The sequence below is a fragment of the Falco peregrinus genome, chromosome 4 (genome assembly GCF_023634155.1).
Source record: "Falco peregrinus isolate bFalPer1 chromosome 4, bFalPer1.pri, whole genome shotgun sequence".
NCBI lineage: Eukaryota > Metazoa > Chordata > Aves > Falconiformes > Falconidae > Falco > Falco peregrinus.
In genome coordinates, this window is record NC_073724.1 from 42,945,032 (window position 1) to 42,971,680 (window position 26,649).

The following is a 26,649-nucleotide window of genomic DNA, read 5'->3' on the forward strand; positions in this document are numbered from 1 at the left end:
TAAAAAGTTATGATAATACCATGAACATTGCACCTGTTTTCATGGCTATTTTTTGTTCTAATTCCAGCTGTCCACTTCTAACACAGTTGCTCTGCAAACAAATCCAGTAACGTTTACTTACTTTTCTGTTCATAGGATGTTTCCAATAATCACTCTTTTTTTAATATAGAAATAAAAACACTAACAGGATATTTTTTTCTATTAGACCTACATGGATAACATTTGTGTTTCCAGTCCTGAAATACTCTAGCAATAAAAATTTTCAAGGTGTTGGCTGCAATGGAGCAACATACACAACTTTTATTTCCTCTTCATTTTACACGTGTTGAAAGAGTACATTGAAAGCAAAGCCAGTTTCTGCTAACAAAGAAATTGCTTTAAATTGCCTCTGCAGTTTTGATACAAGCCTTAATAATTTCTTAATGTCTTGTCAGTCCAGGATCTAGCATGGGTACACCGCTTTGATGTCACGGAGCCCTGGTTGTAGTCGTTAGCTTAAGCTGATACTTGAGGGCACAGGCTTTCATCTGGCAAGATGCATCTCTCCAATGAAGTCCACTGGTGTTAAAAACGAGACAGTGATGAGGCAGTAAGACCTGCTGGGGTTACTAGCATCCAGGGATGCTTCTGGAAGGAAGAGACCATGCTGAAGTTTGCAGGCTCCACAGGCAGGTGTCTGAAGGGCAATGAGCCAGAAGAAGAGGTGGGAGAAAGTAGGATGACAGCAGCAGAAGAACTTAAGATATAGAAGAGAGCATGTTGTGGCCCTGCCAAAAACTAGAAAAAAATCGGCCTCTGTTTTAAAGTGTCATTTGTGATGAATATGGCTCTTGGGTTCCTGCTTTTTCCTTTCTTCCCTAATGAACAGCTAGGCTTTCCTGGGTTTTCACGCCTTTAACCCTTTTTGGCTGACAAAAACAGGATCCATTATGCTATAAAGTCTATGAAAGAGTTAAAGGGAAGAAATACTTCCCAAAAGGTTGTCTAATAGTATTTCCCCTACAGTCTTGCACTGGGGGATGTTTGGGTCCTCTTGAAAGGGGCTTTGAAAACTGCACATCCTGAGGGCTTCACCACGTGTGGCAGCTATCCCTGTGGAGATACGTTCACCGTTTCTCCACCTCGCCACCTGCACCTATGGTTGCTAAAAAGAGGGGGATCTAAAACCAGAGGAAAACCTACAGAACAGTATACACAGCTCTACTGACCACCATCCTACTTACTCCTTCCACAGCTGGCTAGTCCTTGGCTTCATGCACATCTCTTGCTCTGCAGGGCACATTGGGTGGCATCCAGTTTAATGGCAGAACAGACACAGCTGTTCTCACCAATAGGGGAAAAGAGAAAGATTTGCTCTCTGCAGGGCAGCCCAGGGCTGTGATTAACAAGGCTGTGATTATTTGCTGCTGCCTCTTCTTCACTCATCAATCAGCTGAGCAGCCAAATGCCACAAGATGGAAACTTAATTTTATTAGCTTGCATTCAGATTACTCATTTCAGGAGAAATTTGACTGAGGCAGATAAAGGCATGTAAATACAATTTTTAAAATCATGAGGGGGAAAAACTGTCAAAAAAACAGACTCTCACTGAGTCAGTCTGCAGGAGAATCACAGATAATAAAAATGAGACTTGAAATCGGGTAGTTTTTTCGCAAGTATTACTGTAAGGCTGAAGAGGGGGAGAAGCACCTAGAACCTTCATTTTACAGAGGTGATTCTATAACCTATTACATACCTCTAACACTGTATACAGGCCCTAGGAGGAACCAGAAACAAAAGGCTGCCCCATCACATCCACCTGAAGAGCTACACTTGAAAGCATCACTCCGAAGGTGAACCCCTCTCTCTCTATATATATATGTATATGTATGGTATGGTATGTACGTATATAAAAATGCATGTGAGTGTGATTAAATATAGCTCAGTTACATGGCAATTGCTGAGTTTCAGGAAAATTCCCTGTTAAGTCAAAGGCATGTTGCAACACACTTTTGTCTAAAAGTTGTTCTCTGGTATTGCTTCACTTAGCAGCATGGTTTCTGCCTAACTGACAGCTAGGAGTGGAGAGATGAGGTGCATCTCCAGACTCTTGAATCCTTGGTGCCCTGTTGGGGCTGCCAAGGAGAGGCCAGCCTGTCGCAGTGGTTTCTACAGTGCAGACAGTCGTCTAAGGAAATGCAAGAGCATTATTTGTAGCTTAACACCTGTTATGATAACGTGTAGCCAACACACTTGAACAAGGGACAATGGCTTTAAACTAAAAGAGAGTAGATTTAGATTAGATATTAGGAAGAAATTCTTTACTGTGAGGGTGGCGAGACACAGGTTGCCCAGAGAAGTTGTGGCTGTCCCATCCCTGGAATTGTTCAAGGCCAGGCTGGATATGGCCTTGAGCAACCTGGTCCAGTGAGAGCTGTCCCTGCCTATGGCAGGGGGGTTGGAACTACTTGATCTTTAACGTCCCTTCCAACCCAAACCATTCCATGACTTTATAATAACATGAACTCATGACTGAAGAGTTAAAAGCTTTTTACCCTTTGCAGGTGCCATAATACATTGCATTCTCCATCAGGTAACTGGCAGGATTTGCATAACCATCTTGTCCATGAGCCCATACCCGTGTGCTCCAGACTCAAGGTGGTTTAGCCTTAGTGCAGTACCTGCGGGGGTGTGCTCTGGGGTGACGTGCAACACAAAATTGGTACATGCCTTTGGATTTTCTTAGCTGTCTAGCTGAGTTGGAGCCTTTTCACTGTTCTAGAGGAAGGCATGGGTTCTGAGATTTTTCAAAAGCTTTTCTTTTATTTCACACTCTTCCTGTTGATTTCCTACAACATTGCTTCAAATGCCTTTGCTCTCAGTCTAAAATTTGAAGATCTCTGTTGCTACCTACAGAGTCCTTTCTTTTTTCTGATGCCAGACATTCCCAAAGCCAGTTGGTCTTACTGTCCTCAGGCATGTGTCTGAAGGGCATACAAGTATTTGTACTGCATGGGAGAGGCACCCGTCTCTGGGAAGTCAGCATCTCCTGGGCTGGAGACCAAGATTTAGAAAGAGAGGTGGGAATCTCTCCAGTAGTGCCTTGGCAGGAGATTCTTCAGCTCTGTCATGGGAATGGGAAGCCTTAGCCATTTGGACACAATGTTAACTCAGTCTGAATTAACCCATGGGCAAGAAAGTTGCTGTGGTGTCGCTGGAATCCCCCATCCCGCCTGGAGTGCCTGGAGTGCCGTCCCTGGGGGAGCCGCGCACAGCCCGCTCAGGAGCCTGCATCCCGGCGCCTCCCCCTCCGGGGGTACTTGCGCTCTCTGGTGGAGAGAACGTAACTGGCTCCCGCAGGTGAAAATCAAGGAAAAAAAAATAATAAAAGCTTGTCTGTCCTGTTTTAGTTTCTAAAAACTTACGGTATTTTACTGAAGTCTAGTAAAAATATTTTCGAAGAGTCATCACCATAGAAAAAAAATACTCTCAAAAATATTTTCCCTTCTGCAGTGCCAGACAGAAGTGGTAAAAGACATGATCAGCAATTCCAGACAAAATTTCTGTTGTTAGCCTTTGTTCCTTTCGCAGAATCACGACCACTTAGGAGTAGATTATTTACTGGATATTAGAAAAAGTGGAAAGTGTGATCCTACAGAGAAAAGCAAAATAGTTATAATATGACAAAATTATAGCAGACTTCTAAAACTAATGGGTGGAATACTGGTGTGCTATGATGAACACAAACATGGTGCCATTATCTGTCCGCTTTCTCATGTTTGTTTTTTTTTCTTCCTTTGTGTCCTGGATTCCAGGTTAACCCATGACACTTTGACAGGCTGTATTTCTGGTACGTGAATGGCTTCAAAAGAAAGTACAAGTATCCAAGGCGTATCAACTTGGGTCCACGCTTGCCCTAACAGAATTGAAACATAGCTTTGCAGTTTTGCTTTATATCTGAATACATAATTTGAAATTATGATTGGTCAAAATAAAGCATTGTGACCCATTTGTTTTGAAACTTAGCCAATTTGTCAACAATTATATTCATGGGGTACGGTTGTTTCTTCAAGGTTTTTTTTAGGACCAGGCCTGTATATTAATAACACATATAATAACAAAGATATAAGAGCAATTTTCTGATCTAATGGAAAACTCAGGTCCTGGCAGAATGCCTTCTTAAGCACTTAAAGAGATGTAGGCATTTGGGCAAAGAACTAAATGACCAAATGAATTGAAGTTTTTCTACTACGAGGTCATGGAGGACATACTACTTTTTCTTCAACAGAGACTGGTGTTTGGATGGATCAGATATCTCCTGTTTTTGCAAAAGAACCAAAAATAAGAGCAATTAGTCAAAGTGAAGATCAAATGATATCATCATCTTGGAGCTTTTTTTCTATGGAACAAGATTCCTTCATTAAGAAGAGGATGTTCTCTGGAAGACACAAGTTGGGTAGAGTTATTCCAGATCAAGAGCCAGCTGAGTCTCCTTGCCCCCACGCTAGCTCCTAGTTATGAAAGCTTGCTTACTGGCACCTCCTTGGTGCCAGACTGCTGACCATCTTCTAATAAGACTTCTCTGGGCATCCCACCCGACCCTTGTTCCAGCTCTCTGCACACCCATCACTCTTTCTCAGACAGCTGTCACAAAGCAGAGGACAACTCTTCTGGTATGTCAGGTCACATGAGACAAAATGGGTCACATGCTGAATATCACCTAGAAAGGGGCTACAGAAGACAGACTGGAGAGTACATATAAGGGCAGGAGCAAATGGAGGAGCTCATCTTCTGGCTTTAGCATTGTGCCTTTCTTTGCCCCACAGCTCCTGAGCCAACTTGCCACATTCAGCAGGTAGAAAGACATGCCTGTTACCTGCCTCTGGCACAGCAGGTAAAAAAGTGGGAGAGAGGCTGAAATACCACATGTGAAAGGGGAAATGGTCCCCTTTTCCATGAAACGTTACATGCCGAGGGGTCACATTTCAGGTCTACTTCTGCCAGCTGAGCTGTCAACGAAGAGAGTGCAGTGGTATCACCTCACTCTGACTGTTAACCTAGCAAAATCTCATGATGAAGATGTGGGTTTAGTCACCTCACAGGTAAAGGCAGCATCACAGAGTCCTGGAACACTGGAAAAAACTCAGCTGGGCAAAGTGCAGTTTTCCCAAACTAAGCATCTCTTACACTATTATGCTGTCCTGACAAAGCACTTGTTTCAGACTTCATGTTAGACTGCATGCACGGCCTCTTATGTACCTTCTCTTCACATGTGTAAAACTGGAGCTCAGAGGCAGAGAATTAGTGGGAAAGGTTTGGATTGATTTTATCTCTGTGCATTGTAATTGTATAACTGATCATTTAATTGCAGTGATTGAACCTACCGTGCTTTTTTTTTTTTTTTTTTTCTGCTTATGGCTTTACAAATGAAATTGATTAAATAACTGTGATCTCATTCTGTTCTCTTTGCTTGTGTCTATAACATGGGACTTGGAGTAGTCTCGGATCTAGCACTTTCTGGGTGCTGGATCTGAGTGCACACACCCTGCTGTGTCCCACTCTGGCATACACATTTGCCTGTGCCAAGTCCAAGCCATCATTCCACCCACCTGCAACAAACCTGGAAAATTCAAACAAGTAGTCAAGGTCCTAAAATTCTGCCACATTCTGTCTGCAGGGTGGAAAAGAGCATTGCTGAACAGATGTCTGATGAAATTGGCAGCACTAGTTAATGGGTGAGATATTTCTTCGTTGTTCATGTGCCTAGGGTAGCTCTACCAGCAAAACATTCTAGCACAGACCAGGTCAGGGTAAGATACAGGCCTGCAATTTTCCTCTTGCCTTTCCAGCACAGAGTGAAATGGTTAACAAAATTCATGCCTGAGAGGACCAAAACAGGACATGTGAGGTAACCACAATGAATGATGCATTTATAACTCCCTTGTTCCATACCCTTTGTAAAATCAACTCTGTACCAATCACTTTACATTTTTTAAACTTGCTTTGCAACCATCACTGACAGAGATATATACTTGCTAATTAAAAGAAAATTTGGGGTTTGGGAAATACGGAAGTAGCTTAATAGAAATACAGCACATACCAGAGCCTAGGAGCAAGTCAGAATCACCGTTCCCAGTTTCAAAAGTACACAGAATTATGAAAAATTACTTTACTAATCTCATCCCCAGAGCTATGCTTGGATAGGTAAGATCCTGAATGTTCAAAGGCCTATTCCAAGTTCACAGGTGCACAAAAAAAGGAAAATAGTTAATTATTCACTGCCACATATTTTTGCTATACTTTAAAAGTAAAAATGTAAAATATTTATAGTAACAAGATAGCTGATAAAGTTCTGTAAAAGAAAACAGTTCTTAATATCTCAGTATAATTTTTTACTCTTTTTTTTTGTCATTTCACGTTCACTAATTAGACTCACAAAATTCCTGCCAGTTAAAGAAAACTATCTACATGGCGTACGTGGGGAACTGAAATATGGGACAAACTAAGGGCAGTTTTGTCTGCCACAGTGCAGTGCTGTATAAGAAATCCCTGAGCTATCTGCAGACAAGATGGTACAGCAAAGATACCGGTTTGGATCTTAAAATGAGTCTGGTTAATCAATCTGGTCTCTCAGCAGGGTCAATTAACCTATGGACAGAGCTGTGCTAACATAGCAATATGGCTGTGGCTGTGGATCTCTGGAGATCGCAGCAGCTTGCTCCTTGGTGTCATGTAGGTGTACTCTAAACCACCCACCTGGAGTCAGGCAGGCAGCAGGCAGCTGGTCAGTGAATGGAGTGTGGGATTTCCCTGTGTCCCAGGCAAATACTTTGACCTCTGAGTAGCCCATTCTTCTTATGTCTGTACAGTAAACTAACTACAGCAGCTAAAAGTATGTTCTGGCCCTGTTAAGTTTGTAGCATATAGGTGCAAATGTGGACAATGTATTTACAACACAAAATGATTAAACTGCTTCTCAGGCAGCAACCTGTTCCTCCTCCCAGAGGCCTAGCCCCCATGTTCTAAAATACTGTGTTAAATGTTGATGTAACAGCCTTTCAGTGGCAGTAGCCTAAACCCAAATGGAGCAAGAGCTTCACTGCCAACCCTAATGACTTAGTGGATTGCGCAAAAAATACAAGTGAGGTTCATTGGCTGGAAGCTGCCATGGGTAAAGTCACCATGAAAGAAACAGCAGACAAAAGCAGAAGAAAAACAAGGACATGAACAGTGATGAGCTGATAAAGTAGCACTCTGAAAACCAAACAGGAACTTACTAAAAACGAATGTGACAGAATTCAAGACTGATGAAACTTTTATTTACTATCAAAAGATAATGTCCTCCCCTTTATCGCAAACCTCCTACTGATAACACCAGCCACTCAGCATGGTGTGCTGCATCAGCTCCGTATTTAGGCTCCAGGCCCCAGATCGCAATGAAGCACAGAACTGGTTTTCTTCTCCTTGCGGTGAGTTTGACATCCTGGGCAGAGGAGGTGAGGAGGCACCAGGAAGAAAAGGGAAGCTTGCGTTCGCCCTTTGATGGGAAGCAGAGAGAGAAATAAATCGCCTTGTAACCTCCTGCTGTCCCGCGGTGCTGTGGAGGGGTGCGCAGGGGCGCGAGCGCAGACCCACAAGTGTGGGCGCCCTGTCAGGCAAAGGGGTGCCTTCACAAAACGCTTGCTTGCTGTGAGGGGCAGCGTGGCCGCTTTATCCGCTGGGCTTTGCAATTCCGACATAAACTAGGTGAGTATGCCTCAGCCTATTGAACGGGAAGATTATCTGCTTTTTTTATATTTTTTGGGGGGGTGGGGGGTTAAGGCCTGTTTTGTAACTGACTCCCACTGCCCACAGGCAGGCATTAACACTTGTATTGAATGCAAAGATGTGAAGGGCTCTTCACATGACTTTTCATTTGCAGTTGTTGCTTAGTGTGCAAACGACATCAGTAAAACCTACTGATGTCAGGGGAAACCCTTTGTCGGAAGAAAAACAAGAAAAACGATGAGTTTGACACCTGCGCCTTCCCTGGCACTGCAAACGCCTTTCCTGCCCCACTGCCTCTCCCGCCCCACTGCCTCCACTGCAACGCCCCGTCCTGCCCGTCCCCGGAGGCGCTCCCCTCGCCCCGCGGGGCCCGCAGCACCGCCCGGGGCTGCCAGCGGTCGCTGCGGGAAGCGCCGGACGCGGGCGCACACGGAGCCGCCCGGCGGCAGCTGTCCCGGCCGCAGCCCGCGCCCCGGGCAGGCACCCCGAGCCCCGCTGTCCCCGCTGCCGCGGCCCGGGGCGCCCCCCCCACCCCGCAATGCTGCGGAACGCCGGGGAAGCCGCCGCCTGAGCGCCCCGCGCCGCGATCCCGGGCCGCCGCGCCGCCGCCTACGCCGGTAGCGCCGGGCAGGGGCGGGGGCCGCGGCCGCGGCCGGGTCGGGGCCGGGCCTCCCCTGGGCGCCCCGCCGGCGGGGGCGGGCCGGGCGGTGACTGCGCCGTGGGCGGGCGGTGCGGCGCGGCGCGTCCCCGGGCAGGGGGCCGGTCCGTGCCGCCGCTCCCGGCTCGGGCCCTGTGCGGGCTGCGGTCGCCGCTGCCCGGCCCCGCCGCCGTGCGCGCGTTGCTGGGGGCCGGTAGCGCGGCTCCCATTATGGTCAGCCATGGCGTGGCTGGCGGGCGGGCTGGCCGAGCTGCGCTGGTGCGCGCTGGTCGCCCTCTTCGTGGCGGCGCTGGCCACTCTGGCCGTCTACCTGGTGCAGTATGCGCTGCTGGCCCTGCGGCGGGGCCGGCCGCCGCCACCGCTGCCGCCGGCGCCGCGGCGGGACGAGCTGCTGGAGGAGGGCGGCTCGGTGCTGGCCTGGGCGCTGTCGCTGGGCAGCTGGCGGCGGCAGTGGCGGCGAGCCTGGGTGGCGGCGCTCAGCGCCGAGGCGGCGACGCGGGCGGTGAGTGCCGGGGACGGAGCTGAGGGCGGCGGGCGGGAGGGGAGCGGGGCAGCCCCGCCGCAGGGCCCGGCCGGGGCGCTCCGGGCGACGCCGCCGGCCGCTCCTCCGCGCCCGCCGGGCCGGGGCTGGAGCCGGGGCCCTCCCGGCCGTGGGGCGTCCGACCGGGCCGGGCCGGGCCGCGGCGGGCGAGGGTGGCGTGTGCCCCTGTGCCGGCGGGGGCTCTCCCCGCCCGGGGCGGGGGGCGGCGGGGGGGCACTGGGACTGGCTCCACAGATCTGTCGGGGCGCTGCCAGGACAGCGACTGCCTCTGTGTTACAGCCTCTCCTGCGCATAGGGCGGTGTGTGTGTGTGTATGTGCGCATATATATGTGCGCGTGTGTGCACAGATGTGTTTCCGTGTGAATGTGTATATCCGTATGTATACATTTGGTGGTGGCTTGGCAGGAATTTGCAGGAAGGGCCTGGCTGGGGGCAGGGAGCGGGTGCACGAGTGGGAGCAGGGAAGGCTGGGGGGGCAGCTGTGACCCTGGCCCAGGCAGCCGGTGACATCGCTCAGGTGCGGGCAGATGGAAACGACAGAAACTTCCCGGCCTTCGGTCGGTCCCTCAGCAAGTGGCTGCCAGAGCTGGGCTCCTTCATGTTCTCTTGGGCCAGGCTCGGTGTGATGCCGAGGGCTGGTGTTCTCCAGACAGCGGTGGGATGGTGGGCATCTCAGGTTTGGTCGGCTTGCTTTAAACCCAAGTCAGGTAAGGTGCACAGAATGTGGCACCCCCTCCCTTCCCATCCCGTCCCGCCCTTCTTGTGAAGGGCACAGCCTGGCATCCTGCTCATCGGTTTGCAATGGTATGCCCGGACCTAAGAGGCAAGGAGGTTAGGTGAGACCATGGCAACCTGATTCCCTGGTCCTGAGGACTGAACCGTTGTTGTGTCCGTGGAAAATGCTGAGGCTAAACTATCTAGGAAACAGCACGTACCCAGGCCTCTGCATTTGCGGACAGCCCCCTCCCTGGGTCTAGGAGGTTCCTTTGGCGGCCCCAGAGTGCTTTCTTCTTACTTGTCAGGGGGCAGCCTGGGCGAGAAGGAAGAGTGGGGCAACGCGTGTGTGTGAAAGATAAGGAAAGCAGGTTAATGCTTTCCAGACCTTACAACAAGTTAGAGCTGTGGAAAGAAAATGCCTTTTCTGCCCTTTCAAGTTGCATAGTGCAGCTGAGAAAAGCAGCATGGGTTGTGCTGAGAATCAGAAGTTTGTCTTGTGCTTGTGGAAGAGGAGAGCCCAGACAACTTGGATACAGGTGCTAGGAACTGAAAGTAACTAGAAAACAGCGGCAGCTTCCTGTCCCAGACCAGAGACCAAAGCCACTTTGACTGGGGCATGTGCACCCTCCCTCCCCAGGCGAACAGCTGGAGCCATCTCTTGCCATGCGTTCACTGCCTGGCACTGCAGCGTGGCGTGGCTCCCGCTGTCAGGCTTCCAAAACTATGTCAGCAGCCCACAGCTAAAGAAATTCCTGCGAGCAAAACAACCTCGGGTGACGAGGGAAGTGGCAATGACCACTTGGTGTGGGTAGCAGGTGAAGAATGCAAGTGCTGATGCCTCTGAAAGTGTTACCTCACTGCCAAAACAGGTATACGCCATCTTTTCCTTGCTGTCTAAGTGAAGACTGAGTAGCTGTCATCACTGCCTGCTGTCATACACAACGAAGGACTGGGGAGGGGGTGGCTTCTTTCCTCTCTTCTGCAAGATGATATTTGGGGTTTCTCAGTTTCAGCATAGCCTAGGTCAGACCAAAACCACCTTTTAAAACTACAGCACTGATTAATCCTTACTCAAGAAGAGCAGTTTCACTGAACTCTGTCGCTGCTCACGGGCTTCACTCTGCACTGTGCTGGGTACCTTGATAGTCTGCTACAGAGAAAGATGACATGATTAGGCGCATAGTTATGTCTTAAGTATAGGTTTTCAGGCTCTACCCTGTATTATGTAGTGAGGTGTCATGCAATTAATACATACAAATGTTAACATACATTTGCAATTCCGTCTCCGGTTCTTCCAGGAACTTCACTGGCAGCGCTGTTTTATCACTTGTTTTCAAGCAGTGTGTTCGTCACCTAATGATGCTTCTTTTTTTCTTCTTTCTTAGGATTCACTGTTGCTTACATTTGAGGAAGATGACCCACCAGAACCACTTGAGCTAGAAGTTAAACAAGTTGTTAGTATTGTAAAGTCAGCTCAAGAGAAGGTAAAGTTTTGTTTTGTTTCAGTTGCATGGTTTTGTTTTACTTTTTGGGCAGGAAATGTTAACTTCTCTTATTAGCATCAGTGGGAGTTTTATTTGCCAGTACTTCTGTACCCTTGATCAAAGTTTGTCAACACTGGTAAGCGGCTGCCTCTCTAATGAACCTGTGCAGACTCTTTGCATTGATTCACTGCTTTTGCAAATCATGAGCAGAATGGGCTCCAAAGCTTCTACCACATGAACAATAACGAGTGTGATGCCAGGTTTATAGGTACGCCTTCAGTGTACTCATAGAGCAGCCTTCTCCCCCCACCCCCATGATTGGTACAATGGTTCCTCATCCTGTTGCTGAAGTGTGGGGTGGAGACTCCATGAAGAAGGAAAGTGATAATTCTCCTCTGGGACAGGAAAACATCTTTGCCTTTTGCTGTTTGCGGGGCTGATTACAAGTTTGCTTTGAGTTGGGTAAGGATCGATGGAACAGGGGCAAAGTCCTGAGAGTGAAGTCTTGACTCTACTGAATCCAGTGTTCAGTGGGGAGTGAATGGTCTCTTTCTTCCTCTCCCACCCTACATACTCGGAAGTGGTTTAGTACATGGAAAATTAAGATAAGGCAGAATGTGGCTCTTGGAACAGAGGAAAAATGCATTAAAAGGGGAAAAAAAAGTTTGTATGCTTATTAGCCATGACAGCTTCTGCATATTCATTCTAGTGTCTATAACTACTAGTCACACCTGAACTGAGGCTCAGCTTTAGGCACCTGTATCGAATTAGCCTAATGCTTTTCTTACAGTTTTGCTTTGTTATTTTGGTTTGCTTGTCGAATTTAGGTGTTAAGCAGCTCTACTATGATTCCTTTGAAACCTATGCATGCTTATCTGCCTGATACACAACTTACAGGCACACCCTGATTGGTGGCAGCTGGGTATTGCCAACAAGTAAAGTTGTTTGTGCACTTGTTCTCTCTCTCTTCCTCTCCACCCTGCACCCCAGCAGTGTGGCTAGAGAGACTGGAGTTGGTAGGGCCGTAGAGTTGCCGCTAGTGTTACTCTGTGCCACTAGAAGACACCACGGTGGGAAATTATAAGGAGAGGGTACTGCTAGGCCTAAAAAGTGGTGTGCTGCGTAATGTGTGAAGCCAGCAACCAAGGGAGATCTGCTACAAATAAAAGTCAGCAATTAACAGGACAAAACCCATGTATCTTGCAGTGCGTGTCTAAAATGTTGCTGGAACGGCTGCAAATGTGTTTGCATGGGAGATGACCAGGAGGTTTTGATCTGCTGGCTGCCCCTGGTCAGTGTCAAAATTCAGGGCCAGCTCTGTGCTGAGTGCTGCCTGTGGCTAGACCGCGATGAGAGCAGCATCTCAAGGCTAAAACCTGCTTTCGTCTTGCTGGCATGCTAGAACCAAGGCACAACACTGCAGTCCTGGATTTTCCTAAAGTTCTGTTGTACCGCTGGGAATGTCTCTGCTGCAGTCCTCAGCTAACTTCTGTGTTGTTTAACTGTAGATTCCAACAGCTGCTGTAGCAGCAAGGTATTTTAGTGCCCGCTGCACCCCATGGGCACCTTAACCTGCTGTGGCAGCAGAAGGTATCAAGTGCTGGCTCCACGGCAGCCTCAGCCTGAGGAACTGCTCCCTGCTGTAGGGCTGTTTTCTTGCGCTCCTTTACCTGTGGCTTTGCAATCCAGCACCCTCCCTTGTACAGTCTCTGGTCCTTGGCTGACTTTGGCTTGAGCCATTTCAGTATGTTAATTGAGCTGTTATACTGTAGCCAACAATCTAATGCGGTTTTGCAGCAGCTTAAACCAATATAAGCACATATAAAACTGTATCTGATTAAAACATGTTTGCTTATGTAAACTGGGTTGTTCTGAACTGTCCCAAAACCCATTTCCATAATCTTTGGCACAGCTGCTGGAAAAATTTCTCTGAATTATTCTCACTCCTTCAGTTAAGATACAACCTGAGTATTTGTTTGGATTGCAGTATACAATAACCTTAGAGTGGCACTCTGGTAGCTACTTTCCCTCCTTCCTTAAGTGTATACCTTTCTCTAAACACCTCAGGAGTCCTCTCATATAGTAATTGTCTCTTTTACATATTCCTCAAGTAATACCAAGGGTCCAAAGGTGGTGTTTTTGTGGTGTTTTCTTCCCCCTGCCCTTACTCTTCAAACTCTTAATCTTTGCACATGAAATTGAAATATCTCTGCAGCTTGTCCAAACCCAAACTTCTGATGCATGTTTGTAACTCACTGCTGGTGCAACTGGCTCTGAATGTAGTTTGTGACCATATGCTGCATGTTTATCAGTGTTGTAGCATCCCACAGAGCTCTGCCCATGCCTGAGGCATCAGCTGGCACAAGCCTCTTTTCCTGCAACCGGTTCAACATGCTGCTTTACTTGTAATCTGTATGGCAAGAGCATATAGGTACCTTGGTTCAGCAGCCAGGGCTTGATTTATTGCATGTTGTTTCAAATATGTATTTGACCTTGCATCAGAGAGGTTGTGGTCATCAAAGGAAGTGGAGGATTGAGGGTGAGAAATCAAAATAGCAGTAAACATGGGATATGTAATACTTCAACGCAGCTGTATGCTTATAGAGCCCTGTGGTATGTCTTTTGTGGTGGGTGGTCCTCTGTCCTCTTGAATGCTGGGCCATGGAGCACTGCCAGGTGACGAGCCTGCCTGGTGCTGGGAGCAAGCCTCCTGCCCGGGAAGTCTTGCTATGAAACAATACGGCATTGCCAGCCAGACTGTAATTGTGATGTTACTTCTGACAGCCCTGTTTATGACCAGGACACAGGGTAACACTTGTAATCCTTAGGTATATACATACTGTCCTTGCCTTAAGAAAGCTGGAAGTTGTAAAACTGTTGTACACTTCACAGTGCAGTGCTGCAGACATGGTTGGGGAAGCCACTGATTGTCAGCTTTGCCAGCGCTGCTGTGCTAGGGACAGAGCTCTCTGTGGCTGAAGGTTACACCACACTGCTTCTTGACAAAGCCTCTATTTATACATCGCCTTCACTCCAATTTTGGGCCAGAGCCTAAACATATAGAATGAAGTGGCCTGTTTTCATTGTGTGGTGTTGGTGGTTTTGTTTTAATAAAGTAAACATTAGGAATATTCTTAGCTAATTCTGCCGGCCTTTCCATTACTGCAGTCTGTTTCCAGAGGCTTTGAACTTCACAACAAAAAAGGCAACAAAAGATGATTCTCTTGTTGGGGACTTGGCACAGAGGGTTTTGAACGGAGCAGGCTACAACAGAAGTCTCCCTTCTTTTCCTGCTTCATGCTTAAGTAGAAAAGGGTTAAATGCCCTTAGAGTACCATTACTTTAATATGTGATAATATGTTTCTATACAAGGAATGACTGTCGTGGATCACAACATGCAACAGTAAATATGAAAGCTTCATTAATTTTTCTGTGAGACTTCAGACAAGCGTGTAGGTGTCTCTAGAGATGCGTTCTGCCCTGAGTTGCTCCAGGAATGGGTTTGGTGGACTTGGCAGTGTTAGGTTTACGGTTGAACTTGATGATCTTAAAGGCCTTTTCCAACGTAAATGATTCTATGATTCTGTGAATCTGGCTGAGGGGAATGGTGGAGAGAAAGGGGGACTGTTTTGCAGGCTTGTGAGAGGTCCTGTTTTCTGCTGAGCTGTGCAGCATGCCTGAAGAGGCCTTATTCACCCACACAGCTGTCGTAGTTTCAGCTTGGCATCACTTTGTCTGCAGCCACCCTGCTGTGAGCTGGCAGCCTGTGTTTGTGCCACACTGGGGCGTCGCGGCTTCCAGTTCCAGTTGCTTTGAAGCAGGTAGAGACGTTTTGCAGCAAAGGCTGCTTTCTGCTTCGGGAAAGACTGGATTCTCATTGTAACTGCTCCAGTACTAACTGGGATCATTCCTGGTTATGTACATATGTTATTTCTGATTATTTTTGGTCGGGGGAGCTGCCCTGACAACCATGTGCAGTTCCTATTGTCTTCTAGCTCCCTGTTGTGCTTGAAAAGCAGTCCCAGAGCTTTGCTGCTTTAATGTCAGGGTTTTTTTTTTACAAGACTAGGTGGAATCATGGCCCATGCAGGTTTTTTTTTTCTTGGTGTTTTTTTTTGTTTTGTTTCTATATTCATATAATCCTTTATTCTTAATGTATTTACTTTTCTTCCATGCTGCTTGCTGTCAGTAAATATATTGGGAAGGAATTATATTTCCTTCCAGCCTTTGTTTAGCTTGGCTAGGTAAGTTGTTCCTTAAGTCTCCTTTCACAATGTTGTCGTACCTTGTAAGTCAATTCTGTGCACCCATTCTTTGCAGCAGCTCCAGTTAAATCCATTTTCTCGAACTTGGTGGCTGAAGTGACACCCGGCTTTGCAGGTGAGGTCTCACCATGCAAGGAGATTACTGCTTCTTTGTGTCCCTGAAAGTACTTGATGTGTTTTAGGCTTCCGATCTGCCTCTCCCATGGCTGCTTGGTGCTGTGACTGACAATGTATCCAGATCGCTCTTCCCTTGGTGTTCTCCCGGTGATAAGCTGCTCTCTGCCTAAGCAGGATTTGTTAATTCTCATACACACATGTTCTGTACTTTGAATTGCATTTATCTTCTAGTCTTCAAGGTCTTTCAGCTTTTCTGTGATGCCCTAATCTTCCTTTATATTACTGCTTCCCAGCTTGCTTTCCTCAGCATCACTCTTACTTTCAGATTTCTCCTGAGGGGTTTTGGATGTTAACTACACAATAGGTTGTGTGCCTGACAGGCTCCTTTGTAAGTTGCCTCCAGCTTTCACCTCCCTTGTTCACTGTACTGTCCTTTTACTTTCAAGCACATCTCCATTCACCTTAACATGGGAATGGTGAAGTATAAGCTTAATTATCAGTGGGGTGGCCCTACTAAAATAGACAAGACAAGATAATGGATCTAACCTACTTAAGAACTGAGTGTCTTGTTGAAGGAAGACATCAGACCGGGGATTTGTTTGCTTCAGTGGAAATAATACTGGTTTTGGCACTGCCAGGTAGCCTGCCTGTCTTCCTGCTGCTACTGCAGTTGTGGGTGGGCCTCCTGTAGGCTTGTGCCACATCTGCCAGCTTGGTACAGTGGTCAGGGATGCCTTAGCACCCCAATGGCATGATGTGCCTGTGTTTTTCTCTCCAAGCTGCTGTAGCACAAACTGGCAAACCTCTCCTATGTGTTATTGTCTTCTGTTGGTCTCCATATCTTCACTATGCTGTCTCTCAAATGGTTTGTAAAGGCTTGTGTGTTAGTGAGACCAAACTAGCAAGTCTATTTTTGGTATTTATTTATTTTCCCCCTTCTTAAAAGTAAGTATTGCTTTCGATCCTCGCACCATTTGATATTCACTGAACTTGTTAGACATATTGAAAATTCTTTCTGTCCTGTCTCTTTGTACTCGCTACTTGTTTTATCCTCCCTCCCCTTTTTTCCAATTCTTTGAACTTGTACGTATATGGATCTCAAAGGAGTGGATACATTCACATTTTATCAGTTTCTGCTTTGTTGTTGCTGACGTGGTAACTCTCTCTCCCCTGTACTCATTCCATCACTCACCCTGCTTCACCCTGGTGTTTACCATTGTTTTTTAAAACTGGTCTATGGTTATGTCATTATATTTGCTGGCAAATTCGCATTGATACTGGCTTCTAAAAATCTGCCCCTAGCTGTGGCAGAGTTAGATGTTGCATTTGTCTTCTTCCCTGCGGTCTGCGTCACTGGTAAACTGCTTGGGTAAAGAGGGAATGGTGGAGAAGCTAGAGAAACCCCCTCAAAAAGTTGATGCAATAGGCTCTGGTAACCAAGGAAGATCATGTAATTCTTCTTCTGAATTTTCTTATGGTGAGGTTTTAAGCTGAGCACACAAACTGTCTGTGTGGCCATTGACAAGATAAGTTTTCCATGCCAAAAAAAGAGCCTTCTCCTTCTCAGAGCAGTACTCCCAAATGTGGGAAAAATCTAATAGCATACTGATCCATGTAGTTGAGATCAAGGCAGCTTTCACTGTGTGGCTGACTCGCGGAGTATACTAATTTTCTTGTGAAAAGATTTGTATTACTTGAATACTATTGAGTAACCTCAAGTAACTTGTTCTTTCTGGAAATAAATACCAAATGCAGTAAAACTAATTTCCTTCCAGAAAAAAAGGAATCAAGGCTTATAATGCTGAGGGTTATACACATGCATGTGGTGTGGTTGCGGCCTGGGGAGGGTGAAGAAGACCTTCTCTGGTAGGGCTGTGAGAACTTCCCCCTGACGCCGTGGCCCTTCACCCTCCCTTGGCCATGGGACAAAACCTGCTGTGGCATGTGGAAGGGGGAGGAAGGAGTAGTGAAAAGGCCATGTGTAATGCAAGATCAGTGGGGTGCCAGTGCCAAAACGGAGACCTCAAGGAGAAGGGGACACCACGTGTCAGGAGCAGAGCCATTGTGGTGCTCCTTGAGATGAAACGGCTTCCACTGCTACTTCAGGAAGGAAAGAAACTGAAATTTTGCAGCTCTATCCAGAGGAACCACAAAGGGAAAACATGAAGATATACAGGGGGCAGGCAAAGCAGGAGGAAGGGCTTCCGCAGCTGTGGGTAGACAAGTTTGAACACTTTTTCTTGAGAAAAATATTTGTCTAACTGTAGTGCTTTTTCAGTCTCCTTTGTTCGTGCAGAATTTATTTTTTTTTAGGATAATTGTACTAACAATTTTAGGTACATATAAGGAAGGTGTGTTACAGCATCTGCAGCTCGTTGGAGCCAGGTGCCTGTGTTGGGCAGATGGGGAACAGAGCCCAGCCAGGTCAAGGAATTCAAGGAGTTTTGCCACAGCAGCTCACCCACATTGTAGGCTAGTGCAGTCAGGGATGGAGGCAGGCGAAGGGGGGCGGTTGGAGGGTGTTGAGGTGATAGCAAGAATAACCCTGGCGTGGGGGTGATCAAGTGCCAGGAGTCAGCTGAGTGTGAGGAGGGGTGGTGGAGTGCTGAGGAGGAGCAGGGGCACAGCTTACTTGAGGAAGAGCTGGGAATCCCTTCTGTGGGAGATCCCCCAAGTTCATGGAGAGACCTTCCTTAGCTGGTGAATGGGATGTTTGTGCCGGGGGAAGCTAAAGCTATGGAGGTGCTGGAGGGAGAAAATGCCTTGGTCCTGCTGGTACAAGAGACCTGGTTGCTTTGTGCTGCTGTTTCATCTCACCCTATTTCTGCTGATTTAGGAGGTCTCGTCCAGATGTAGGATAACAAAAGAGAGCTAGGTTGTGACTCCTCTGGGAGTCCAGAATTAGCTGGCCACAGCTGCTGTGCGGTGGTGCAAGGGCTTAATTTTTAAAAAGCAATTTGTTGTAAAAATGACAAGTTTTCTAGACTCTGAAACACAAAGTGTTGATGAATAGGGGTGTCCCTGTTAAGGAGGAGTGGGAGAGAGAGATGGGGAAGATAAATGAAGTTGAAGAGCAATTCTCTTCCGATCAGCCCACGTGCTACTGTTTTCTTGTGAACTTCTATCCTTCCTCTTTCTCTCCCTTGTCAACCAGAAAGTGGTGCTTTGCCTGACCCTCCCTTCTGCTGCTCGTCATCTGTGCAGAGAAAATCAATCTGAGGAAGCAGGTTGAATGGGGGCATGGAGGAAGACGAGCATAGCACAGGAGGCTTCAGTATTTTTCTTCATGTGGCTATTCTGGGGAAAATGGCCTACATATTTCTCCTCTGGTCTGTCAAAATCATCCGTTACACTTCTAGAGGAATGTCACTTAAAAAGGGAAGTGACAGTTGTGTTATCTTTAATCAACTTCTCACCACTTGTGGCAGCATCTTAGATGAAAACCAAATCACTTTCTCTTCAAATTCTATTCTGGAATTCTGCTTCTGTCAGTATTCTGACTGCATAATCTATCCCACTCCCAGAACAAAGGGATTCACCTGATATGAAGACATACGATTTTTCATTAGCAAATGTAGAACCCCATACCTTTTTCTGACTGGATTAAAAATTAACAGACTTCTGTACCTGAAGACCATAGTTATTTTAATGAAACTGAGGGGAGGAGGGAAGTAGAATTGGTAGATAATTTTGGCAGAAAATAAATTAATCAAGCAGACTAAAAGCCCAAACCCTACTGGTTTGGACTCCTAAAGTAAAGGTACAAATACAGAAAAAATAGATTTAGCATCTCTTGACAAGGTGTAGAAAGAAGAGTGAAATTTCCAGCACCTGCAGTGTTTGTTTCCATCCTTCACTTAGAAGTAAACATGATTAGGAAAAAAGAGGCACGTGAACTTATCTACCAACTCTCCTGCCACACTCTTTTTGTTTAAACAGAAAACAACTGTGTACTTGGCAACCTGGCTCTTAGACATCCAGAAATTCCAGATAAATGGGTCCACATCGCATATACAGCAAGTCCAACTTGTTCTGAATGCACTGAACTACTTATGCATGTGTGAGTGAAATGCGCGTGGATGAGAAACCACTGCATTTAGGGCATGCAATTGTCAAGAGCTTTTGCATCAGGCCTGTCCTTTTCCCTCCTCTGCCCTTGAAAAAGAGGGAAGAACCTATTAATTTTTCAAGTCTTAAAAGAACAACCATGCCAATCCATCCTTGTGAATGAAAGGAGTGATTGTGATTCTGTGTTTCAACTCAACTACAAGTAAAATAAGCAGCCTAGGCTCTTTGGTCTTGTTACCTTTTAAAAATGCTTAAAAATTCTTTATGTTGTATCATAGTAGTGGGTGTTTGTGTTGATTATGTGGAATTAAGGGTCAGAAATCACTTCCAAAGGAATTTAGACCTTGTGGAAGGGGAGAGTGAGGGAAACTGCTTTGTCCACTTCTGAACTGTAATTTGCAGAAGACAAACCTGAAAAGGCAAATCTTGTTGCTTGTGGGTGTGGTTGGGATTTTTATTTGTTGTCCATCCCCTCCCCCTGCTCCTTTGTAATTAAGTCTCTACCTTAATGGATGTGCTCTGAAGCCCTTGATAATGCTCTGATCCTTCTTAAAATGTGTGCTATAGAGCCGAGGGAGATGAAATACATTTAAGGAGAGACTGATAAGGATCTTCTGGAAGGTACATGATTAATTTTAAAGCCTTCAGCTTCTATTCCAGTGCCCGTAAGTGAAGCAATAAGTGTGCAAATATAATTTAACAGCATGAATACTGTTTCCGTCAAACAAATCTTGTAGCGAATTATTTGTCTGTGCATTGCATTAACCTGGTTAGCTTTGCCTGAGTCAGTCTAAGGAGGGCTCAGCTATCCTTTCCAACAGTGGAGCTGTGGGGACGGTAACTACAGAGGGACAGTGACAAGCAGCTGTCTTCAACCAGCAAAGTTGTTTGCAAAGTGAGCTTCTCTCCCTGGTGTAATGAGTGATTTCTGACTTACGTGCCTGGGGCTTTCTTGTGCCACGAGGTGCTTTCTGCACAGTCCGGGAATTTTGCACAGCAGGTCCAGCACCTCAGTCAGTTTGCGGAGGAGAGGGAGGAAAAAACATTTGGTGTTTGTAAACTCAGTGTGATAACAAGTTAATTAGTGCTCAGAAAAGTGAGGGAGTGTATTCAACAAAGTCTATTGCAGTCAAGTAGCATACAAAACTTTTCCCAGATACTTAGCTGTGTCACCAAATTTCAGGGCCTTTCTTGGTTTGGTCAAAGACTTGAATAAACTTTTAAAGGCTCCTGCCCCTTTCCACCCCACTGGAACAGGAATTACTCAGACAAAATCCTCTTGTGCAGCAGCAGGGTTATATCAAAGTTCCACGTTTTTAGAATATCACTAAACCAAATATTGTTTGGTAAAGCCATGGTAGGCTACTTAGTTTGGAGCAGGTATTTTGTGTCCCTTATGCAAAAGTGCGATCTTTGAGCTTTTAATATTTAGATATGTGAAGCACAAATGAGTCTTTTGTCAGATGAGGAGTTATTTTTGTATTGGATGACAATACAAATTTTGGAAAATACCAGCGCTTCCAGGTATTAAATTCTGTGTCCAGAAGTGAACACTTGAACTACAGTTTTTAGAAGTGAATGTACTTTGGACATTGGGATGTTAATGAAATTGCTTAGAAATCTCCAACCTCTGGAATTTAGCTTAGTTCTGGTAGCTTGAAGTCCTTCCTTTTCTAGTTCCTTTCTTGCATTTACCAAGTCATCATCTGAAGACTAATTTTTTTTCCCCTTCCTTTGCCTCCTGCCACCCCTTTCATTTCTTTAGGTGGTTTCTTGCAACGTTGTGGGAGATTCCGTTAAATTTGTTGTCACTGTCTCACATACTTCGCCTGCAGCTGCGGAAGGTCAGTCGTACAGTGTGAAACTGTCTCCACTTCACTTGCAGGTAAAGTGTTAAGTGTTGTTCTCTCTCTTTTTTCTTTTGTTATGTCTCATCTCACAGCTGAGCTGAACCTCCTGTTTGCAAAATGCATACAAGCTCAGCTTAACTCCAGCAAAACATTCCATAATATTACAGTTTCCCTCTGGAACAAATGATAAATTCATAAATTAAGCCACCTCTTGAGGAGACTGTGCATAAGTAACACGTTGGGTACGCTGCTTGTGTATGGAACAACAATTCGCTTGTTTGACTGGCATGCACTCTCAACGGTTAAGTAACTTCTGCCCCCTTAGACCGTCACTTTGAATTTACTTACTCAGAAACTGGTATCATTCTTCCTTTGGTGGGCCTTAGTATGGAGCTTGACCTACAATTCTTTACAGGACACCAGAATGCTCTCTAATAACTGCTTTCCTGTCCACAGCTTCAGCTCTACATGAAAGACAAAGGGGAAGATGTCAAAGTTGAGTGGTTCCTCATTAATGCTGATGAAATAAACTTTGAAATCCAGCCAATAGTGCAGGAGGTCAGTAAGTTTTACTTGTTGTGATGGTAGAGAAGATTGGTCTGTGTCCTTTTGGTAAACCCAGTGTAATGCTTTAGCTTAGCAGTAGAAGTGCCTAGAGCAAAGGTATCGGGTGAAGCTGGAAGAGCTGAAGCAAAAATGCCTGTTCCTTTCTGTCAGCTGCCTTTGGTAGAAGCATGGGGCAGTTACATGTCAACAGTGCTGTCAAGCTGCCTCAGTGAAATCTACCATGGCTCATCCATCAAAACCCTACATCTCTGAAATGTAGGAACATTTCTCAAGGTTACTGAAGCATTAAAGATAAATCAAATCTGAATCTGACAGACAAGTGACTTTGCAAACATTTTTAATCCCAATTCAAATATGTGAAAAATGTCTGTTCCTAAATACCTTCTCTCAGAGTGCTTCTAAAATAATTTAAAAAAAACCAACTGTAATGGTATTCCTATCAAAGTAATTACAAAGTTGCCCCTTCCTTAACTTAAATGGGTTTTGAAATCTGGCAACAATAGTTCAGAAACAGCTATGAAAAAATATAGTTACTTAAAGAAACAATGGGTGATCTAAAAGTGTCTTGATGCTTTTGGAATTGCACTTTATCTTAGTATATAAACACTGATTCATCGGGGGTTTTTTTTACTGGGACATCCCCTAAGCGAGTTTCCTCATGACTCAGACTGTCTTCTGCCTTTGGCTCTTCACGATATATTTTTTTTTGGCACAGATGTGGTTACTTAAGCCTTTCTTACAACAGTGGGTGAAGACTTGCTTGTATTATGTGAAGCTGGTTTTCTGAGTGCAGGCCTCGTTAAAAAGTAGGTTTATTGTATGGTAGACCTGCTTCTAAGCACCAGTACTGAGCGTACCAGATGTAATAATTTATTACCACGGTTTTTGTACACAAACATGTTAAACTCCTAACTAAAGACAGATGAGTCTTTTGAAGTGTGTTTTAATATAGATTTTACTGTGCATGCATAGCAGTGTGAATGACCTTCACGTGTTGGGATGGTATGCTGATTATCCACATATTGAACAGTCATTAAGTACTTAACTGACAAATGCAGATGACTCTGGTACTTCACAACCTGCCTTTTGAGAGATGCCTGAGTCCACAGCTGCAAAGGAGTTGCGACTTGTTGTGGTTTGCCCACATTCTTAAAATGAGCCTGTTAAGTTTTTAGTAGTTAAGGGCTTTATGTTGACTTCAAAGTTTCTGTTGGCACTTAGGGAAGGGGGGAGGCAATAAACAAAGACCTAAAACCTGTGAGCAGCCTACACCTCGGAAATTGCTTCAGCTTCTCAACTTAAATGTCAGCTTTTGTGTTTTGTTTTTTCCTCTTTTGGAAGCAGTATTGTGCATACAAATAAATACCCTTACTTGATTGTGATTGTTGACACAGTGGTTTTGTCATCAGTCAATAATAACCTGTTTTCTGCTGATCACAGCTGGGTGAACCTGAGTTGTGTTTGACAACCTGGCTGACTGGCAGGGCTTGGATGCGGTGACTTCATGTGCTGGTGTGCCCCAAGCTGCCACGGTAGCTGGCGGTACTCCCCTAGCCCATGTAAAATGCGTTGGTTGAAGCCTTTTTGAGTGGCAGTTAAGCCATTATGGCTTTCCTTGTAGAGGGTGTTGTGATGGAACATTACTTTCCAAGTAAGGATGGCTAAAAATGAGGTTGGGCTGACAGGAGGCTCTTTAACGAAAGCCCTTTCCAAATAACTATGGAAACATCAGAAAATACCGATGAGTAGAAGTCAAATGACTTGACTATTGTTGCTATTGTTACCATGAACAGCAAATGTCAGATTGTGTTGATGTCCAAGCGAGAGGCAGCTGGGATTTTAGAATTTGACAGTATTTTTCATCAAACAGTGTTTAGGTAAGGACAGGGGAGAGAAATTACCTCCAAAACAGCGAAAACTAACCATGATTTATTTGCTTATTTAAACAACATTAAGTAATGAAATTTCTGATACTGAGGCTTTAGATAGCTTTAGACTTTAAAAGTAAAAGAGTATTATCTGCAAGTTGTAGAAATCTGTCACTGTCTCTTTCCTTGGTGGTTGTTCGAGGGAGCACAGTGTGAATGAAAGAGTTTCTGTGGAACTGGTCGATGCTGTTGCATGTTTTGAACTGTAGCGACCTGTCATCAAAGGGCACTTGGGTAAGAAGGCAGTGAAACAGGATTTCTGTATACAGCATTCCTGGGATTTTTATCAAACACCCTGAATGTTTCTGTAACACTTGGGTAATTGGGAAGGGGCTGTTATTCCAAGTCTGTTTGACCTGTTGTGCAAGCTGCAAGCATACCTTTAGGAGTGCAGAAGTCATTGTGCTATCATTCTACACCTGAGAAAGGACTGGAGGCTTTAGAAATGACAGATTGCCTCTCCTGCCGAGAGCTGTCTGCAACGGGGGAGTGTGGTGCAGGGTGTCCAGAGTGGCAGAGCAAAGCCTGTGCTCTGCCCTGGTGGCAGAGATGCTGTTGTTTGAGACTTCAGCTGTTACTGCCTCGCAGCTTCGTTGTGCTGTGTGGCTGCAGCAGCGTGCGTCAGGTAGCACTGAAAGCTGATGGTGCACAGCCGTAGTATTATCAAAGCTGTCTGCTTGGATTAGGCCTTCAGTCCCCTGTGGGATCTCCCTGCTGTGCAACTCAGGTGTCCTTGTCACCAGTGTACCTTGTCTTTGCAGCAGGGCCTGTTTGCTGGCCATGGCATGCTGGTTATAGGCAAGCTCCCGTCAGACAGCGGCATGCGGAAGGGTACCTTTTTTCTGCTTTATGTGATTATTTCATTCTCCAGCTGTTCTGTATCTGCATCTGTCAATCAGTTCCCTTTCCTTTAAAGCCTTGCTCTGTAATAGTGAAGTCTCTCAGGTGTGGTATCAGGTGAGAAAAGATGGATAGGTCTTCTGTTGCTTAGGTCAGGTCTTAGTCTCCTTCTTCAGTCTTGTCTTTAGAAAAGAAACCTCACTGAGATTTCTCCTGTGCTATCTTCAGAGCAGTTGGGTATCAGACTGCCCTTTCTGTGATGGCTTAATTTAAAAATCCATTCCCTGTAGGTAACTGAGCAAAGAGACTTTCTGAGGAGCATGACATGGGAAGCAGGCTTCTCCAGGAGCACAGGGAGGGCAGGGGTGGGTCACCATCTTCATACACCTTACAGTTAATTGTGTGAAGCTGTGTGTCTAAGCAAAATCTGGTCTGTTCTGATCCTTCAGAGATAGTGGTGCTAAGCACAGACTGCCATGAGATTTCTGAATGGACAAACGTACAGGTCAGTCCCCCCAGAGCAGCATGACTGGTATCTGTCCATACAGTGCACTTTGCAGCAAGGTTGAATACTTCCAAGGGATGCTATAGTGTATTTTTTTTTTTTTTTTAGCGTGGCACAGGATTAGCTTCTTCTCAGCTGTTGCAAGCTGGCATAACTCCCATTAAATCAGTGGAACAGTGCCGATCTGCTTATCTGATGACCTGATCTGCTCTCAGAGTGCAAAGCAATACAAAAACTTTAAAACACCATCACAAGATATAAACTGTTAATGAAACTTTTGGTTTTGTGGCTAATAGCTGTGCCTTCCTAACTCTCAGAAGAGCATGTGGCTTTTTCAGTGTGTATTTCTAGTTTTCATTTAATGCATAATATAAGAATTTAAGTAATTATTTGCATGATCTCTTGTAACATTTTGTTGGCAACATAAACGATGTCTGTGTCTGAAAAAGTAAATGGTTGATAGCTTTGGTGGTTTCAGTATACCAAATTAAGTTTTGCCTTAACTTCTTTCTTCTGAGTCTAGAGAAACGTGATTGTTTGTTTCCTCTTAGGGACAGGCAGCAGGGACGTGTGCAATATCTGAAACGCTCAGAGATGTTTTGAAGAACCTCTTTAGCTCGGTTTCTCCATCTGTAGTGTTGAGTACAAGGCCTACAGATATAAAGGAGGTTCAGGTAAGTCTTAATCCTACCTAAATCTTTTGACAAAAGTGTCCTTCTGCTTAGTGTTTTAATTATATGTTCATGACTCACAAATAAATAAGTTAACACCATTCAGTGATTGGAAACAAGTGGAATGCATTCTTTGAAACAACATAGCCTTTGGCAGTGAATCCTTTGTGGTCGTAACTCTCATGTGGCTACCTGTTGATGTTACACCCCATGGCATGTCTGCTTCCCTGTATCAACGTGACAGAAACTAAAAGTACTTTGTATTTGCATATGTGTGATCCCTCTTGTTTTGCTTGCTTTTCACAGAATGTACACAACATAAGCCTTCTCCCTCAGGGCACTAGTCCGCCTAAACCTCCAAGGGCTCATGAACTCAAACTGCTGGTGAAAAACATCGCGGTAAACCTAACTGATCACAGTGCTGCAGGTAATACAGCCCGTGCAATGCTGCTCATTTTCAGGTTGGGTTGGGTTGGGTTTTTTTCCCCTTGTGGCTGAAATAATTTGGAAGCTTTGGGTTACAACCTTCTCTCAAAAGAAGATGTAAGAAATTGCTGTACTCGGAGAAACAGACTTAGTCATGCTTGTACAAAACTGTGTATGTGTTGGTTTATTTGAGCATTTAGACATCTTGATCTTCTTGTAAACAAATCCATCATTGTTGACAAGAAGTTGAAATGACCAATTTATAA

At 45.5% G+C, this 26,649-nt stretch overlaps 1 protein-coding gene across 2 annotated transcripts in view; it reads left to right on the forward strand.

Annotated features, from left to right (window-relative positions):
• The first annotated feature begins 8,469 nt into the window (after nt 1-8,469).
• The window catches only part of C2CD2 (C2 calcium dependent domain containing 2), a 38,311-nt gene continuing 20,131 nt past the window's right edge, over nt 8,470-26,649 (forward strand). Inside the window, exons 1-6 of one of the 2 annotated variants that reach the window (XM_055801969.1) lie at nt 8,470-8,906; nt 11,048-11,146; nt 21,362-21,481; nt 21,903-22,004; nt 25,838-25,960; nt 26,264-26,384. In XM_055801969.1, the coding sequence (XP_055657944.1) occupies nt 8,625-8,906; nt 11,048-11,146; nt 21,362-21,481; nt 21,903-22,004; nt 25,838-25,960; nt 26,264-26,384 (847 nt within the window). In that variant the 5' untranslated portion in view covers nt 8,470-8,624. The remainder of the gene's footprint in view (nt 8,907-11,047; nt 11,147-21,361; nt 21,482-21,902; nt 22,005-25,837; nt 25,961-26,263; nt 26,385-26,649) is intronic. The other variant, XM_055801967.1, reaches the window with a different exon arrangement.